Below are 20,571 nucleotides of genomic sequence, written 5' to 3' on the forward strand. Positions count from 1 at the left end.
TGTAGTGTATGCAGAGATGGAGGGAAGCAAAACTTTGTTTCTGGTATGTATGACCATTTAGATTACCTCTTTCCTATTGTGGACAATCAAAAGGGAAGACTGAAGTCTTGTAATGGAAATTGACATAATGTAGAGAAAGTGCTTAAAGAAACACTGATTTCCTGAAAGGATGGGTTTCACATTCACTGAAAAAAGATTTTATGTAACTCCTCCTGACTGTGAAAATGTACAGTCACAGCCCTAGGGCTAAAAAGTCCCCTTAACTTCTCCCAACCCTCATATTACTGCAAGAAAATACCACCAGAAAAAGAAGGGCTGATGCAAGATCTTTGGAGCTAAGACCTCTCTGCTAAATCTGGAATTGCTTGCTGAAATTTACCTGAAATTAGCTGGAGGATTTCTCTGTTCTTTTGTTCATTAAGAGGACTGTGAGCTGCTGCCTGTGAATGAGTCACTTTAGTTGAGAGTACGATCTCCTCTCTCTTCCAGCTCAATGCAGTTGCTAACATTTCAAAACAGAAAGCTGCAGGGTACTGCCTGAATGGCTGCTGCCTGCCTCCAGTAACACCACAACTGGCTGGACCTGCCACTTGTACAGCATGATGCTGGAGGGCTAGACTTACTTTCAGAGTCCTGCTTACCCCTCCAGGAAGAGCACCTGGTGCACTACGCATTTTCAGAAAGATTGCGAGAGCTTAAAAAGTTTAAATATTTGAGGCCTCTGGCAAATTGGTTTGCATCTGCACAGAGGTTTGCACATCTCTCTCTCTTCCTTGTTCTCTCCATGACAGTGATGGTGTACTGGAAACCAGCCCATAATACTGACTATTAGGAAAGGACCGTTAACATGTTCAGCTGTTTGATGTGTTGATAGGGTGAAGGTGGTCAAAATTGTTCTCCTGGCTTGTTTTTTCCATGTGTATGAAAGAAATTATCTCTGTATATCATGATTTATAATACAGAATCCTCTTCATGATGAAAAAAGGGATTTGGATTATTATGTTAAAATCTTCCATGTGTCAAATCTCCAATTCTGAAAAATCATGTTGAAGTCAAGATAATTAGAGGGCTGTGCATCCAGGTTTTGCTTTTGTTTATTTCTAACGTCATCTCAGGGCAGGCTCCTTCAGCTGCAGTGTGTGGTAAAGACATGATGGGAGAAGAAGCCAATGCCATTATAATGTCTAATAAAAAAGCATAAGTGCAGTGATGCTAGCTTTGAATGCTGCACATGGTCTTCAGTTATTGCATTCCACATAGCTCTGAGAAGAATATATCATTAATAATTTGTAGTAACACATGGCTTCTAATTTATTGAATTCTTTTTTTTTTTTTTTTGTTTAAAACAAATGGAAAAAACTATATAATTAATCTCCTTGCAGCTCATGTTGTATCAGAGATGGCTGTGCTTTTAGGAGGATATTCACTCCTCCAAAGTGTCAGCATTTAGGGAGGATGCTTAGCTAAAGACAGTCTGCTTTCACCTCTGAAAGCCTGATTAAGAGGAAAAGTATGGTCCCTACATGAGACATCAGATTTGCTATGCTGAACAGGTGCCGTGGAGAACAACAGCAAGTAACTTACCACATCAATTATCTGCAGCAAAGAAAGCTGGAGCTCGACTACAAGGGGTTGGGAGTCATTCACTACCGGTCGTTCAAGACGATTGTAGTTTCTCAGCAGTTCTCTGTACAAGTGCCTCTGGCTTTCACCCTGCTGAGAGACTAGGGGAAAAGAAAGAAGGGATCTGTCATTCGGGCTGGTCACACTGTCCCCATTGTTTTTCTGTTTTGTTGAAAAACCCCTCTTAATATGTTTGCAATTTGAAAGTAGTTCCCCAAAGAAATCCCCAAAATTCTGCACATGGGTGTGACAGACACAGCTTTTCTGCGTATGTGATTGATGAGCTCTTAAAAAAAATTAACTACTAACACTCTAGCTCATTACTAACACTCAGAAACTACTGAACAGCCTTTGGGACTCTGAGTAAATGTCCCCCTCCCTTGGTGTCCATCCTGCTGATGGTCAGTGGAGATGTGGCTCTAAAACCACCAGACAGCTTTCTGGAAGGCAGTCAGACCACTTTTATTTGCTTTTTCTTACTTCCTAGAGACTGGCTGCTGTAAGCCAGCACTGGTATTACTTGGACATATTGTGTGTTTACCCAGAATGAGTAACAGAATCATAGAATCATAGAACGGTTTGGGTTGGAAGGGACCTTTAATGGTCACCTAGTCCAACCCCCCTGCAATGGACAGGGACATCTTCAACTAGATCAGGTTGCTCAGAGCCCCATCCAGCCTGTCCTTGAATGTTTCCAAGGATGGGGCATCTACCACCTCTCTGGGCAACCCATTCGTGTTTCACCACCGTCATCGTGAGAAATTTTCAGGTATTCTTATTTTTGGAGCTGATATATCAGGCCATTTTCTGTGGTCAGGAAACAGTATCAAGCCTTCTTCACACCCTCTTCAGTTTTGTGTGGCAGTCTTTCCAGGCTTTGGGTTACTTCCCTCGCCTTTTTTCCTTCTGATGGCAGCACACTTTGTTAACACCTAATGAGGTGGTGGTATGAAGGCTAGAGTATTTGACAGGTATGTATAATTATATTGAATTTCTGGTGTTACATGCTTAACTCAGCTTCCACTGGGAACAGCCTCAACACAGAAGCTGTCATGCAAACACCTGAGCATGTTAAAGACTAGTGGAATTTCAGTCTATGCTTGAAATGCAAGATGCCCCTGTTCCCCAGGTTTAGAGTGGGTGTGAAGAGCATCCATCTAACCTGCGTGACCTTGCAACAACCATGGATAGGGCAGGGTAGCAGTGATGGCTTGGGTCTCTTCCCATGGGAAGGTGAGTACTCTGCCAGGACACACTGCCCAGGAGCTTGGGTCCCCCAAAACAGTGTAGGTGTTGGTGCTCCGGCCAGTGGCAGCCTGAGCTCTACCTAAGAGCTGCATCTAACAGTGTGAGGGTCATGGTCTCCATGTTCTCTGAGGCCAAACCAGTCCTGTCAGCATGAGTGTGTATTCCCTGAACTGTAAAAATCCAATCCCTGGCAGGGAATCTGCACTCTAAATTATTATTACTTTGGACTGAAGCATTTTTTATCCACTGCAGCTCCCAGTCTCTATGTGTGACTTTTTTTAACTCTTGAGCAGAGCTCTGCACATTGAGATCAGGACTCCTCTCACAGTGCTTATGAAGAATATATTTTTGACAATGCAAACAAATCATAACAACCAGTTCTGCCTTCCCCAGACTCTTACTGTGCTCAGCAAACCTTGCAAGCCTGCAAAAAGCTGCTCTCCAACACAGCGGCCATGCCTTTTAAAGCTAATAATAAATTTAGTTTATAAACAGTTTACAAGTTTAATTCATGTTCTCTTCAGTTTTCCTGATACTAAAGGGAGCTTTGTGGCTTTCCAGTGTGGCAGTGCCTGGTGAACAAGGAGGAAGAGTATTTTTGTTTATTTTGGTAAGTTACACCAACACATCATCTTCATGGGCTCTCTCTGCTCTTGTGTAATACATTATATGATCATGGGGATCCAGAAGAGCAGATGCTGTAAGCGCTGCTCTGATAGCCCTTGCTGACATGCCAGTATTGGATGCTATGTTTTCACCATCAGCAAAGGCAAGCCCTGGCCACAGTATCTCTCCTTCACCATCTTAAGTAAGCTTCTGTGCAAACAGTGATGTGATGTAGGTCCTCTGTTATGGCCTTAATACTTGCTTTCCAATGCCTCAGCAGATCCTGACTCCCTTGTAAGATCCTTCTGTGGAAAGGAAACGAGTGAAAATCACTACACGTTGTTCTATGGAAAGATTTGAGCAAATTTGCTGTCCTTTCTCTTACCTGCCCACGCCACAACCTGCCCCCATGTTCCTGTGCTTTAGGGAAGAAATGACTGCCTGCGTTATTGCTCTTATCTTGAGTGCTTATGCAATATTTGCCTTTAACCTTCTTTTTAAACTGGCTGCCTCAGCTTTTACAAGGGAAAAATGCCCTTCACTAGTCTCTGGAAGTTGGCTGGGCTGCTAGAGTGCCCTGGTACCATTGCTGTCATGGTGCATTAAAGCAGCCCCACCAAGGGAGGTCTGACTTGGAGAGATCTGAGCATAACCCTTAGCTGTGTGCTTCAGGAAAGTGTCTTTGTACTGTGTGCTCCAACCATGCTGAAGCCAGGCCCCTTTCCCTGTTAAACTTCATGAGCTGAAGTAGCCCAGTACTGCAATTTCATACCTGGTTTTCCATCCTTTCTTCAACCACCCCCTCTGTAATATGATCCTATTACTTTGTGACCTCTTGTATCCGAAATTGTTAACATAGCCGTAGCTGATCTATTCTTAGCCTGCTGAGTTGGCATTGGTAACCACATGTTTGTGCGCTGCATGGTTTTGCTTGCAAAATTCCATAGTTTCAGAAGCAGTGGAGCCTTTGGGATGTCCTGGCAAACAGCCATGGCAGCTGTTGGTACCACAAAGACGTGGCTAGTCTAATCACACTGCCATCTTTCTGCTACAGCTGCTTTGGAGAAGGAACTGAGGTGGGTGACAAGTCTGACTTGTATTTTCATAGACTTTTTCTTTAAATTGTAATCTTCAAATACTTAATGTTTCATACTCCAGAGAGATTTCTGCTTTTTTCCTCTCTAATGCTTGTGGTAATGCATTGTGACACTACATCTCTGTTTGCTAATTGGAGTGTTTGCTGGTGATGGGAAAGCCTGGATCTCTCAGGAGTAGCGGTAGAATAAGCTTTACCACTGCCTACCCCTCAGTCACAGACATCTAACCAAAAGCAGTAGCACTCTTTCATCTTTTAAACTAGGCTGGAGGCTGGATGTCAATATTTAATGTTGCCAGGTCAGTCTCCCAAAAGCAATGCCAGACTTACTTACTTACTTGCCTATGCATGTTACAGGAAAGTACAAGTAAATGGAAAAGGGCATGACGCTTTCTAGATAAATGATATCTGAGCAACAGAGAGCCTCTTATGTCCCACTGCCTGAGACAGTGCCCCCCATGTTTCTGAATTATCTTTGAAGAAGTAAGAAGACATACAATCTCATTAAAATTTGAGGGAAGAGCAGTGTATGATGTTTATCTCAAGTTTAGCAAGACTTTTTGACACCATCTCCAAGAACATCCTCACAGACATTTGTCTATGCCTTACAGGCTAGATAAGTGAACAGTGAGGTGGATGTAAGGTGGCTGAACTGTCAGGCTCAGAGAGTTGTAGTTAGCAGCACAAAGTCCAGCTGAAGGCCAGCCAGTGGGGGAGTACTCCAGGGGTGGATACTGGGGCCAATGCTCTTTAATATCATAACGAATGATGGGACAGAGTGCACCCTCAGCAATTTTCAGATGGTACAAAACTGGGAGGAGTGGCTGATACAGCACATGGTTTTGCTGCCATTCAGAGCGTCCTTGAAAAACTGGAGAAATGGCTGACAGGAACCTCATGAAGTTCCTCATGAAAGGAAGTACAACTGAGGAGTAACCCCAGGCACCAGGATAGGCTGGGGGCCCACTGGCTGGAGAGCAGGCTGGCAGAAAAGCCCTGGGGGTTCTTACAGATACCAAGTTGACCATAAATCAGCAATGATGTACCCTTGTAGGAAAGGCCACCAAGGATCCTCAGCTGCATCAGGCAGAGCCACACCAGTAGGTCAAGAGAGATGATCCTTCCTCTCTACTCAACACTGGTGAAACACACCTGGAGTGCTGGGTCCAGTTCTGGGCTCCTCAGTACAAAGGAGACATTGAGTTACTAGATCAAGGACTAGGTTGTCCCTCAAGCTTTACTCTCTGAATAATCTGAAATGGTTCCCTAAACTGCTGCTGTAGTTTGCAGGCAATTGGGAGGCACAAGGCAACCAATTCCCTGGTGGTTTTGCAAAGAGCTCTATGGACAACAGAGGTATTCATGGACTACATTCAACCCTTAAATGGCTCTCAGAATCTCCTCCCATGCTTCTGCCTGTGCAAAGAAGTCTGCAAGAAGCCCACTGATTGATCAACATGACCTATAAACTGCTACCAATGTCTTGGGAATACACGCTATAGTTGAATTTCATGTTTCTTTCTAGGATGGAATTGCACAGCAAGGTAACCTGCCTAGGAGCTATTTCTCTGTTGCAGAATGCTACCACCTGCTCTAACAGGAGATACAAGAAAATGTGGGTCCCTCCAAATGCATTACTCTTGAGACCAGGAAACTCCCCAGGTAGGGTGGTATTCTCTGTGCTGGATCAGAGAGTACTGTGATGTGAAGGAAGAACCTGTAGCAAGAAAACAGAAGATGGCAGCCTCCTTATGGGCTTATTTCTGAAATGTATCTGAAAAGACGTTCTTCGCCTCCTTTTTTTCCCCTACAACATGCTTGCCTTGCATTATTTCAGCAGGAAATAAAGCAAGTCATCTTGCTGTTAGCTTACAGTCTGAGCTCTGTCTTTCCTGGTCTGCATGTGAGATTGCATCCTCTTTATTAAATACAGACATGTTGCAATGTCCCAGACAGGTTAGGCCAACAGACTAGGACTGAAACATGGGATAACTGTATATTAAAAAAAAAAAAAAATGCAGACACCTCCTCAGAGAAAGCCTAGAAGCAAGTTAATAACTGCATGCATGTATTTGGTCTAAGTAGATTCATAGCTAGAGGGAAAGAGGCACCTCTGATGAGGCTTGCATAGATGGTGTCTCATACTGACTGTGAGCCTTCATGGTATCTATAAAGGGGTTTGAATTCTCTGAGACACTGCAATTAAATTAGATCAAGCCGGTACTGGCTGATGTCAGCTCCAAGTCAGCAGCTGTGCATGCCCAAGCTCAAGCTCAGACTGCACTCCTTATGTCCTATTGCCAGTGATGGCAAGGAAAGCTTCCTCAATTGGCCTGCATGTTTTATGGTGATCTAAGACATGCTGATCTTGGTGTAACTAACTCAGATATCTGCTCTGGCTGCAAAGCTAAAAACTAAATAAATAATCCAAACATCTGGGTAGGGAAAGAAAAGAGAAAGAGAAACATAAATAAATAAATAAATAAATAACATAAAATAACAAGAAAGAGAAAAAGCAAGAGAAGAAGTGGGAGAAAAAGGAAAAGGAAAAGGAAAAGGAAAAGGAAAAGGAAAAGGAAAAGAAAAAGAAAAAGAAAAAGAAAAAGAAAAAGAAACAAGAGAAACCTGCCTAAAACTGGCAAAGCCCTTCCTCCTTCCTTGTGTGCTGCATATGATTTCACTGGTTGCATTGGTTTGTTTCTTTACAATTTTGCCTGGCCTGTTGAGGAGACATAAGGCTCTAGGCATACAGCTGCGGCCTAACAACAAACCTCTTTCACGTTCTCTGCCTGGGTGGGATCCTCTGGACATGGATTGCCACTTCCATGCTTGAGTGTCATCCTGTCCTCCCCACTGTGCCACCATAATACTCCTTGTTTCTTCTGTGGGTTTGGGTTCAGATCTGCAGAAGTGTTTGCTGGGGCTGGAGGCTGCTCAGTGTTGTCTGGTATCCCAGTCTGTCAAAATTGCAGCTAGCTCTGGCCAGACTATCCATATGCCATCCCCAGGAAGGCAGATGCTCTCTCCTTTCCTAGGAGCTGTGCTGTCATGTCTGGTCTTCGCTGGTCAATCCTCCTGCTCTGCTTTGCATGCAGAGCTCCCTGAGCTACGAGGCAAGACTCCAGCCCTTGCCAGTTCACCAGGTTTGCTCCAAAAGTGGTCAGCTTCTTGACTGAGCATGCCTGGTGTGGGCCATGTAATGGCTTGCTGTGCACAGTAAAGAATAAATAATGAAATATTAACAAGAGTGTAGGTGGAAGGACGTGGATTTCCAAGAGGTTTTCAGCCATGGTACCTCTCTTTATTGACCATTCCACCTCTGGTTCACAGTGTTCTCTCGTTTTATTTTCATAATCTTTGAACATTTTGCTGGGCCAGCTGCTAGCTGAATGTTTTCTAGCTGTTGCTCATTTCTTTTGGCAGAGCCCTGAGCCTTACACGCAAGTTATTACTTTATTCATACAAGATTATGGGAGTTATTGGTACCTGAAGAACAAATGGTTTTCAGATCAAATATCATATTCTTCCCATATCACTTTATATTTACACATATGCATGCTAACATGTCTCTCAATTACAAAACATGCCTTTTTTGCCTTCCCTTCTGAAAACCAGTTCCCAGAATCATCTGCATATACAACCTCTTTGCAGAGCACAGTAAGTTAAAATCAACAGCATATTCCTGGTCCATCACATTGTTGCTTTTAAATATTTTGTCCCCTGCTACTTCATGCAAGGTCCTACACTGCAGCGATATTGTGGTTGTGGTATTTATCCACTCCCCTTGTACTTTCTGCGGGTATTTCACCGCATCTATGTCATTTTTTTCTCTCTGTATTGTTACCTTGCTGCATTCTCTCTGTTTTCATTTGTTTGTTTGTTTTACTGTTTCCTAAAAGAAACTGAGTGGAGTTCTGGCCTTTTTTTGAAAAACAGTGTCATTATACTGAAAGTTATTACTATACTTTGTTTTGTAATGATTGTATACAATCTTGTTATAATTGGAATATTTACAGAGCAAAAAGTCATTAGGAAAAGCTATGGGTATCAGAGCTAAATCCTAGAACTTCCAAGTATTTTCCTAACAACCTGCAGACTCTTCTGCCATAGCTCCTCTTCTATTATTTATTTTCTTTTTAGTTTATCACTGTACTCTTACAGGGATTTTTAGCTATTTCCTTGGGAATGCAAATAGAATGATCAGAGGAAGACATATACACACACACACACATACACTATATGCAATTATGAATTATGGGGGAAGTAACAGGAGTAGTATCAGAGAAAAAGCAGGTTGTTTCACAGGCAATTTCATCAGGATAAAGAATTGGAATGGTAACAGCACTTACAAAAATGTGGCATGTTCTAATGCTTTGGTAGCTATAAAAAAACATCCACCTTATTTTGTAAATTTTGCAGATTTCTGAGAATGTAAAGCACGTCACTGACATATGTCACTTAATCTGCAGAGACACAGATGTGTCCCATCTGCTTTTATTATGTGCAGCATTGTTGCTTTTATCTGTGGCTGCAAATGCATTATTTCTTTCAATGTCCTTTGATTTAAAATGCATACCAACACACCTTCAGGGAAGAGTATTCGCACAAGAAATAATGGAATCACATCAGCTGTCTCAACCCTGTGTGTGTCTGTGTCTGTGTTTGTGTCTGTGTCTGTGTGTTTGTGTGTTGTGTATTTGAATACTTCTCTCTTTTAAAATCTTTTTTTAATCTACTTCCCTTCTGGGTAATCTTTGACTCTAATCTTTGGCTCTCGCTATGCAAATTGTTTCTGCATCTTACACACAAAACTCATTAGATACCCAGAGGAATGCGAGAAATGCCATGTTTTCTGAGGCGAAAAGGACCTAATCTTCCTGATATTGGTCATTTCTGTTCTTTCATAGCAGATAAAGAGATCCCAGCAGAGATGAGTATTAAAGGGTACGCTAAGAAAGGTTTCATCTCAAAGACTTCAGGCACATGACAACATGCTAAAAAGAGAATATAGGCCATTACATAATGAAAGGATGGGATTATATTTTTGGCTGTGCTGGATTGGTGCAGATCTTTTAAAGGCTGAGATACATGTGTAAGGTGAAGAGACACACATTAAGATATTAACAGTGGAACACCTCTCAAATGTATAATAGTTATCTAAACTGACTCATTGCTACAGGTCAGAAACATAACTGGCTACAGGCAGAAAGGGAAAAAAATGCATTTTTAGTGTAATGCTAGTTTACATTAGCTCCATACAATATAACTGTAATTACTACAACACTAGATGTGGAGGGAGTGCAGGAGGAGGGAGTTGGAGCAGTAGTGAGGAGGGGTCTCCCCTTGCTAGACATGTTACAGAGAGCTGTGGCTGTCTCAAAGTGACTCTTACCAGCCATCCTGGGATTTGTGGGGAGGAGCAGTAATGGAAGCCAATGGAAAGAAACAAAATCACATGACAAAAGTGGGATACCGGTGATATGGTTATCAGTGTACTAGAGTGGATTTCTGGACTCCCTGCTCCCACTGGCTTGCAGAGCAGCTTGTCACATCCGTTCACCTCTATATGTTTCACCACCCAAACCAGTAAGCCAAAGGAAAGCCCTTCTTGGGAAAGCACTATGAACTTCACTAACCAAGTCCTGTCAATGAGGTAACCATGGCAATCTGCACAGCATTCATAGACGGCTCTGCAAAGGGTCACAGGGAATTTGCACCTCCCCATCAAAAGCCCACTCAATGCCATGCCAGGCACATGTGGAGAGCTCAGATCTGAGAAAGCCATATGTGAACAGAGAGGTGTGATAATGATTTCTGTGGAAACAGATAGGCAAGTCTGGTTAGGGCTGAGAAGATGATAGGTAGGAACACCTTTTTTCCTAAACCCACTGCAGATAATACCAGTGATAGAGGCTGCAATGAAATCTTCAGTTTACTGTGCAACACAGGCTCCACTTCCAACCCTGAAAATGTCACAATATAATTAGAAAGAAGCACACACCAGGGTCACCAGGACCCTGGAAAAGAAGGAAAATAAGTTAACCTTGCAGGAAGAGAAAGATAAGTCATTTTATCCCCAAGACATGAAGTAAGAAAAGACAAAAAACCAAACAGCTCTCCCAAGCACTATTCCTTAGTTACAGACATGCCTTTACTAGGCAGACAAAGCTTGTTCCTTTTTTCATAGTTCAGAGGTGAGGGAGGGATCTTGCCTCAAAACTATTGCCTCAATGTGTTGTTACCGAAGCAGTGGTGATATTGTTTAACTTCTCTGGGCAATGCAGAGGACAGGTTGGTGTGGAAATGTTAGAGACAGTAATATTGTGGAAATGAACCACACAGTGTGCCCAAAGATGTTGCAGGTTTTTTTTCCCCTTCTCCTTCTGCAGTGCTGGTCAGTGGCAATGGTATGATCCCAGAGATGGACAGTTTCCTGAACAATGACCCTTTGCCTTGCCAGCCTGCCAGCTGTACTTGCATAGCAATGCTAAGCAGCAAAGGTACCGAGGATGCAATGGGCAAGGCTAGTGATAGCTCCTCCTGCTTTCTTCCCACATCGCTCAAGCCTCAGCTGTTGCCTGTGAGCGAAATGAGAGCTGCACTGGCTGCAGGGCACAGGCAAGGCACAAATGTCCAAAGTGAACACGGATCTGGGAATGCAGAGAAACTTTCAAGCTTGTCTTTCCAATATCAGAAACTCAAATGCTGGATGATGTGAAACATGGTGATAGAGCCCTGTGAAAGGGATGTGGGCTACCCTGATGGAAATTTTGACTGCATCTTGAATGGCTGCTTATTTGTCCTCTTTTTCAGTGCTTAGTACCTGAACTGGGAAATATGAAGATACATTTTCCCAAATCTGGAATAGTTTCCCATTTGGGAAGCAAAACTTACATAAAACATCTATAGATGAAACAGCCCTGTTTTAAGCAGCACTGCTGAGCTTTCACTAGGCCAGGCTAAACTTGCTGCCGATCTATGCGAAAGATGCTGTGCTGCTAGCTGGCTGGTCATAGTTTGGGGGTTTTGGCAACAGAAGTGGCTGCTGTCAAGGGATTTTTTCCAAGGGAAAGAAGTCTGAGGCTTTGGTGGTCCAGGTCTTCAAAGACAAAGGGAGCTGTAAATAGAGGCATGAAAATTCTCAGTGGGGAGTCAGAATTTATTTCACACTGAAGACAAAAGCTACCCTAAGACTGTCTTGATGAGGTGAATGACTGGCTCTGAGCAAATTAGACTTACGACCAATCAAACAAGGTCTGTGGAGATCTGACCTCGGACACTTTAAATTGCAAGTGCTTTGTTTTGACTGATTCAGCCCAGATTTGCTTATGTGCATATAAAGTGGCTAAGCATGAAGTTTACAGCTCTTTTTTTTCCCAGAGGCTGAATGTCACAAGGTCTCAGTGACAGTTGAGCATTGGTTAGCCTTGATCTGTCTGTTTTCAGAATACTAGATGCTATTGTCTTTTCCTCAGGTACAGGCCTTGAGTCCTGGTTTTGTTGGGATCAGTGAGGATATGAAATACATATGAATGAATACATATGAAATAAATATGAAATAAATTGCTGCACCCTGCCAGCCAAACCTGCATTGACTGTCACTGATCCTGACTAAGAGCAGAAATGAACAACAGTGAAAATGAGGTACTTCCAGACAATGATGATCGGGGGAGCCTGATTTTGCCTTAACTTTGCTCTATTGATTTAAAGCTTTGGTAATTTCAATCTAATGCTCCCGAATTATGTCACTGCAAACAAAGCAAAATTAAAACAAAATTGGTGCCCCACATGTCCAGGTGGAGTATGATTGTCATCTTGCGATACAGTAGCAATGCCTGCAGATACAGGATGCTTGGTCTCTGAGAGAGACCAAAAGTAGCCTGAAAAGCAGAAAGTGACCCTGTGCTGTCTGGCCTGCCCTCTTGTATTCCCCAGCATACAGACTTCCTGAGTCTGCTAGAGCATTTTGACACAAAGGGGAAATGATTTGCCCACTTGGGAAGAGGCCTTCTCTGGAGAAGGATGTCTTCTCTCCTTACCCACAGACCTGTTCCCATTCAATCTATCCTTTCTCTATCATCCCGCCCTCTTGTTGTCATTGTCAGGCAATGCGTAAGGAGATCTGATGATGGCAGGAGTGCTGAAGTGCTTGGGCTGAGATATCAATCCAACAAATTTGAATTATAAGTTAAGTGGAAACTGGGGACCCTAATGTCTTTGGAGACTACATTAGAAGGCTTAGACCTTGAATGAAACACTGCTGCAGAGAATACACTGCAGGATGTTTGGCTATATTAGAAAGACAAGTCTTCTGCTTAGAGCTCGTGAAGCTGTCCAGTTGCCTTTTATGAATTGTGTGTGAAGCCTGAACAAGAATGGGTCCAGTTCAGAGTTGCTGCCCATTTGCCACTTGAAACAAAACACTTGAAACTTGAAACTGCAAGCCATCTAACAACTACTTATTTCTTTTTTTATCTCCTCTTACTATTGTTACAGCTGCTCAAGCTAGATTTCATTTTGATGATGACTTTTCTAAAATGACAAAATATTCAAGGGAATGTACTCCATTATTTGTTAGGACCTCCTCTGTCACTTTGCAGACTCAGGATGAGGAAGTTCTTCAAAAAGAGCACAAGATGGGTAAGAATTATGGAAGGCATTTTCTGCATCATTATATGATTTCCTACTTCTTGTTTTTTCCCAAACCTACTGACTCCTGAGATGATGAAAACACTAAGCAGCATCTTCCTGTACAGCCAGCCTATATTCAACACCAGTGAGACTCACTGCATGACACAAAGTTAGCTCTGTGCCTAATAAAGCCTCCCCAGGGCAGCACAAGACATACACTGACCCTGTGGAGTGAGTCAAGTGGAGTCCACTGACACAACAGGCTGCTGAAGCACAGCATGTCTGATGAGAGATGGAGAGACATGCCTTTGATCAGCTTGGGGATGAGAAAGCAAGAGGGAGCTCTTTCAGCTGCCTTCAGCTGCCATGAGGAAGGGCTCTATGATGAAGGAGCCAGACTCTTCTGGGAGGTGCACAGGGAGAGCACTAATCAGATACGAATTGCATCATGGGGCATTGACAGGGTATCAGGGGAGCTTAGGGGATACCACCATCCTTGGAGATCTTCCCAGCTTGACTGCCCAAGAAGCAACCTAATAGAGCTGTCCCTGCTCTGAGAAGAGAGGTTGGACTGGGCAACCTCTGGAGATCCCTTCCAGCCAATTTATTCTACCAGTCTATGAATCTGTATAGATCAGATCCTCTATCACCTCAGCTGCCACAAACATATCTTTTCCAATTTACAACTAAATTTTGTCTCTTGGCATGGTGGACATCTAAGTGACCAGAGATTCTTTTCCACATAGCCACAGCTGAGCTTCAGGGAACACAATGTATAGTCTTGTCAGCCCAATCTGCAAACTGGCTTTAGGCTGTTTGAGTCCTCAATGAAAAATGAGATTTCATGAAGCCTTCCCCTTCCCTCTAAGTCTTTTTTTCTGTCCAAATCTATGTTGCATTAAGAACAGAAATGAGCACTGTGGCTTTCTGTGCGACATTCTGGAATGAAATAAGTACTGAAGACATCCGTTTCTGGAAGGTGATAAGGATTGCAGACATGCATTTCAGCGCTTTGATAACCTCAGCTTCTCTAACTGAGCAAAGCCAATTGATAGCAGGGCAGCACAGAGTCACCCACACCTCACTGTTGACATCCATAAGTACCTAGTCATGCTGACTACAAGTTCTCTTTCTATTGCAATTTACTGTCTTAATTGCAAGCCCCAGGTGGGAAGACTGTTATTTCCAAACACATCATCTAGTGCTGGTCTCAGCTGCTTTCCTCAATGCAGAAAGTACTTGATAAGCAAAACTCTTTCTTCAAGCCATATTTGCTCAGAGTGCGTCCCAAGACAGCAATAAACTCCTGTCTACCCTTTTCATTCCCATGGATGCTACTGACTGCCAGTGCTAGCCCTACCTGTCTCAGGCAGATTTTCTCTCTTCCTTAATTAGATTATGCAGGATCTCTCAGCAGTAAGCATCCTTGAATAACCATGTCAGGAGTGATGCAAAGGGTTTTGATCTACTTTAATCACAGCCTAGAGCTGGAGATACTTTATATCTCCCTCCTTGCTTGTAACATACAAATGAAATTCTGCACTAACCCTTTGTTCAGGACATACAGTGAAATTGAATGGTATTTGGGTACACACATTCCCTTGAAAATCACATCCATCATGTTCAGATGGAAATATTTCCTGTTTTGTGACTGATGTAACCCATTCTTAAACTCTGGAAAGAGTTACTTCATCATGCAGATGTGAGAAGGAATGCTGCTGTTCACTGGTCTCACTGCACCACAGATACATAAAATACCTCTTTCACTGTTTGGAAAAGTTTACAGTTGCTGACAAAATCATTCAATACGTTACCACCATCACTAACTCATGTTCTCCTCCACATATCTTAGGAGAACAAACCAGAGGGAGAAAAAAGGTCTGGAGCTGCCTTTAGGACATGAATCCTGTGCCTGGAATGGGAACTTCTGCTCTGAGACCATCATAAGCCCCCCTGCACTGGAGCAAGGCTGAAGGCTCCCAAGGTACCATCTGGCATCATCCCAAAGACCAGATGGATGCTACTTTCTCATGCACTGTATCTGCTTCTGAACCCCTCCCTACATGCAGAGTGCTGTACCAATAGATGCATATAACAATAGGTGCTGATGATGTCAGGGCCCAGGTGCTTTTTCTGGACCTTCCCACTTTTTCTAGTGAGATTTGAGGAGAGTTAACTCAAAAAGATTTAGGCCAGATCACTATCAGCAAATGTGCATGGAAATACCTCCAACTTTCCTGGAGCCTGGCAACTTCTCAGAAGCTTGGGCCACCTCCACAGTTGCAGTTGTGCCTATGGTATTAGAGAGCAGCCTTAGAGCTGTGCCAGTGAACGTACATAGAAGATTAGTGACTGAACATGAAGGCTGGTTCATTGAACTGAAAAGTCAATCTCTAAGAGGCAAGCATGTTGTCCTGGTTTCAGCTGGGATAGAGTTAATTTTCTTCTTGGTAGCCAGTATGGGGCTGTGTTTTGGGTTTAGGATGAGAACAATGTCGATGATACACTGATGCTTTGGTTCTTGCAAAGTAGTGCTAAGCTGTTGCTAAGTGGCGCTCACACTGGTCAAGGACTTTCCAGCTTTCCCTGCTCTGTGGGGTGCACAAGAAGCTGGGAGGGAGCACAGTCAGGGGGGCTGACCCAGACTGGCCAAGGGGCTATGCCATACCACATGGCGTCATGCTCAGTATATAAGCTGGGGGAAGAAGAAGGAAGGGGGGGACGCTGGGCGTGATGGTGTTTGTCTTCCCAAGTAACCATTACACTTGATGGAGCTCTGCTTTCCTGGGGATGGCAGAACACCTGCCTGCCCATGGGAAGCAGCGAATGAATTCCTTGTTTTGCTTTGTTTGCGTGCACAGTTTTTGCTTTGCCTATTTAACTGTTCTATTTTTGTTTTACTTCAATTATTAAACTGTTCTTATCTCAACCAATGAGTTTTCTCCCTTTTACCCTTCTGATTCTCTGCCCCATCCTACCAAGAAGGGAGTGAGCGAGTGGCTGCGTGGTGCTTAGTTGCTGGCTGGGGTTAAACCACAACACATGTACAGCAAGTTACTGCAGCAGACAGTAACTAACAGGAAATCATCTCAGGGTTTTGCCTAGGACTCTGCCTGCCTGTCTTAAATGTGTTGACACGTTTCTGCACTAGTGTTCTTGACCACAGAGCACACTGACACCTCTAAACAGACATGTGCTGTGACGAGTACATTCAATTCCATCTGACACCATGCATATGTGATGCCTTACCATGTCCTCAGAATCCAGAGCAACCAGACTCTGGTGTCTGCGTTCCCAGATGTTATAGTAATGGCAGGGATCTGGCAGTAATTTCCCATTTCTGCAAGGTGCATGTGTGGCATCTTTTTAGCCAATATGGAAGAAAAGACCTACTTGTACAAGCAAAGGTCTTTCTCGTATCTTTTCTATTTTAAACTTGTGTCAGCTGCATTGTTATCTTTGAAACTGTGTATCACTCAGTGGGGTGATACAACTAAGAGCATCAACACAGAGAATGTGGGGAACTGAGGTGAATGTGACCTTCAGACCTCAAATTACGAGTACGAAATTCTAAATTATCTGACTTTAACACCTGGTTCTAGTCTGGTAACATTTATGAGATCTAAAGGTAGAGCTCCTTCACCAACCACCTAAATTACCAATGACGTTACATTGTACTTTATTAAGGCACAGGACTTCTCACATCTATTCAACAGTGTCTCTTTGGAGTAAACCAGTTTGACTGAGACAGCTCACTGCAGTTCCATCAGTGCTATCCAGCTGAGACTCGAAGTTTACACTCCATATATAGGCATTTAAGTACCAGCCTTGGCTCTTCCTGCTACACAGATCTCTAAACTCATGTCACCTCAGTCTAACTAGCTCATTTTAAAGCAATTGTAGTTTGGCAGTGGAATCTGGTCTTTTGAGACTGTCTTGCCAATGGTACTGCTGCTGCAGAAATAGCACCTGCTGCATGGAAGTGAACTAAGAACAATATCTTTGTGAGGATTTGCTCCTAAAGATCATCAGTTGTGTTCTGATGTGATCACTAGAGCTCATTTAAATCAGCAAACCTGTGAGAAAGCATGAAATGTGTGTAGTGCAGGAATTCAACTCTGTATTGTGAGTGAGCCAAAGAAAAGCTGTTTTGCACCAGATGGGTACACCAAGTCAGGCTGAGTTACTTCATAATTTGCATCTGTTAGCTGCTTTTAGCTCACTTGCAGCACCCCCTGCCATGGGGTTTGTCCCATACTGCTGAGCACTTACATTCCCACCAAACTGCAGAGCAGGGGCTCTGTCCTCATCTCACCTTTGCCTTTGTTGGGCTTTTCAAAGCCACAGGGCCAGCATATGATCCTGATGTCAGGCTGCACAGAGCAAAGAAACTAAGAGGTCTGACTCTGTTCTGTGTGGCATGTGTGGCACTTTACTGGCCTCACTTAAAAAAAAGGACATAAAAGCACAGTATTTAGAGCACATGGGTTGACTGGAGACCAGCAAAGCACATGTTTAACTTCCCTGAACGTTTAAACCCAGCACGTGCCTGTGCACTGAGCTGAAGGTAACACTCCTCAGAGAGGCTAGGTGCCCATGTGGTCACTGGGACATGTTCCTGAGGAGAGCTCCCTTGCAGGGTCATCTGCACCCTGGGTCCCAGGCTGCGCCACACTCAAAGAAAGGAGCAGGAGTGGTTTTCAAGTCCCTCCACCTGAGGTTTTTATGTAGCTGCTAGGACTTACAGGGTCCTTCGATCCTTTGGATGCTCCTTCAAGGATTGTACATGGCCTGGAAGGGATGTCTGGCTCTAAGACTTGTCATCTGGGATCCAGGGAGGCTGAGGACCAGTTTCCTGATTTTCCCTAGGGCCCATGTCCCAGGAAAGCATCACTACCTCCAAGCTTTTCAGGAAGGAGGGCTGCAATGGCCTAACATGAATGGCATGTCTATCAGGGCTCTTAGCAGTAGTGCAAGCAGAGTCAAGTCGAAGTAAAAAGTTGTGGAGATGACTGGAAAAAATGACTGAGTTCTTCATGTTTTGCTTTGTTTTTTACCTAGTCCTTTTCACAACTTTGCTGTCAAACAGCCCTGCAGGAGTCTTCAGTAGTTGAGAAATTGTTATGAATTCTGTTGAAACAACTCAGCACTACATGAGAAGGATGTTAGTTATGATGGACTTGCTGTGACTTTCATGTGGGTGCACTGAGGAATCCTGAGGGAGTTCATTTGGCACTTACTTTTAAAAGACTGCTACGGATAACATGCTAAGATCATCACTTTTTTCTCTTCTGTCCCAAATGCACAATTCCCAGGGTTTTTCTTTTTTTCCTTTCTTTTCTTTAAAAAGAAGAAAAACTATCCACAAAGCCGAGGTCAAATACAGACCACCTTAATCAGAGGTTCATTTCATTCTGCTTTAGCAATTGTCTGCAAAAATACATACTTGTAAATTGCTGGTGAAAACACCTGACAAAAAATCCTCTGAATTATTTATAAAAGCAGTTTGTGTCTTCATGTACTGTTCAGAGAAACTAAGCATCCCCCCTCAATGAATTAGTGATTACTCAGTATGTAAAAGGCAGTATTTACATGATACACAACTGCTCAAAATGGGACTGCACACAAAGTCAGTCATATCATAACTAGCTGCCATCACCTGCTTGTTAGTTCAGCTCCTGAAGTAGCACAGAAATGTCTTACAAACAAAGATAGCAAAGTTCTTAATTTAGGAAGGTGGGGAAACATTTTTCTGCAATACCATTGCTACATTAGGCAGCTGAAATGTGGAGTTGTAATAACGAAATGCATGGATGTTTTGCAGATTCAGATAAACTAGCGAAGAATTATCTGTGTGGCATGAATAGTGCCACATATGCATAAGCTTTCCATGCCCCTGTGCTTCTGAAATATGCAGACCACTTTGCTTTAAAAAGAGAATCCTTTCTCTATGCAGAAATTATGGGTAACATGGCATGGTCCTTCACACCTGGAATACTCAGTTTTAGAATTTAGAGTTGCTGCAAGCATGCATGTGTCATATAACAAGCTGTTAGGGAGCAAGAAAATCACATTTTGTGTAGAATCGTGAACATCTTTCAGGACTGTGGCTATTTCAACATCCGTTCTCATTTAAAAATTCTTTATTGTTAGCCTTGCAGTCCTCCATGTTTTGGAAGAATCACACAGTTCCTACTTTTGTTTGTAATATGCTGAAACTTTAGAAGATACCTTGGTCACAGGTGGCACCTTAGACTACAGAAGCCCATTATTATTAGATGTTTCCAACTTATAACCCTCACGGTCTAGAAGGGCTCTTATTAAACATACTAAAAGTTAGAAGAGAAAACAAAACCAGAAATAGTAAATTTATGTATGTGTATTTATGCATGTGTAAATTTATGTATGTGTATTTATGCAGCTATAAATCTTCCCAAATAATGCATAGAAAGTAAACAGTGAAGAATTTTCTTCTGATTATTTTTCTTTGTAGAACAACACCATTTCACCCTCACACCTACAGGGTTCTCACAGCCATCCTGTCCAGCCTGGAGTTATAATTTCTCATTCCCAAAAACATGGATATGTTAAATTTTTAAAGGAGAGCAAGAACATATTCCTTTTGAAACACAATCATTTCAATTAATTTCTGAAAGTGAAAATTGCTCCCTTTTCATTAAAAAACCTCCACACCTTTTCCTTTCTTAAAATAAGGTGCCCAGCACTCTAAGATCCACAGACTTATTCAAACTGATTACAAAAGTCAATAGGACCAGTACTGGACTCTAACAAAGTTTAAACTACAGATACAAGTCCTTCTGAAAATAGGGTTGGGGTAGGATGTGACTACTGTTTAAAAAAAACAAAACAAAACAAAAAACTCGACAACCACAGATGAGCTTACCTGTAAAGAAAGACAGGAACAAGGATGCCCAGAGACATAGTCCAGAATAAACAAATCGCAAGCACTTTTCCGTGAGCATTGTCAAAATAGGCCGGCTATCCTTCCTGAGCAGAGGGTGAAAGATGATGAAGTCTTGGAGACAGGCTGCAATGACTGATGGATTTGGCAATTACAGTAATGAGGCATCAAACCAGCTTCTCACCAGGAGAGAGAAGTGTATTTGCTCGTGTGTCTCTCCAGTCCCCAGGAGCCAAATCAGCTCACTGCTGGGTCAGTAAATCCAAACACAAAGGGGCTTGTTACTTTGCTTGGGACTCACATTCCCAGGCACTCTGAGCCTTCTCTTGGTCAGAAGCAAATGCTAGCAATCCCTGCACACAGCTGTGACTGTACAGCAAGGAGGGGGAGCATGCTGCTTGGGAGATGCTTTCCACATCCCCACAGATTGTACCTAACTCGAGAC

At 43.0% G+C, this 20,571-nt stretch overlaps 1 protein-coding gene across 1 annotated transcript in view; it reads right to left on the reverse strand.

Annotated features, from left to right (window-relative positions):
- Nucleotides 1–20,187, reverse strand: part of LOC309602238 (neuronal acetylcholine receptor subunit alpha-7-like) — a gene marked incomplete at both ends in the record, with an annotated part of 69,713 nt that extends 49,526 nt beyond the window's left edge. The window contains 2 exons of the mRNA XM_082335630.1: nt 1,585–1,724; nt 20,109–20,187. Coding sequence (XP_082191756.1) covers nt 1,585–1,724; nt 20,109–20,187 — 219 coding nt within the window. The remainder of the gene's footprint in view (nt 1–1,584; nt 1,725–20,108) is intronic.
- Nucleotides 20,188–20,571: the final 384 nt, after the last annotated feature.

This window comes from Platalea leucorodia, assembly GCF_965183815.1.
Source record: "Platalea leucorodia genome assembly, chromosome: Z".
Taxonomy (NCBI): domain Eukaryota; kingdom Metazoa; phylum Chordata; class Aves; order Pelecaniformes; family Threskiornithidae; genus Platalea; species Platalea leucorodia.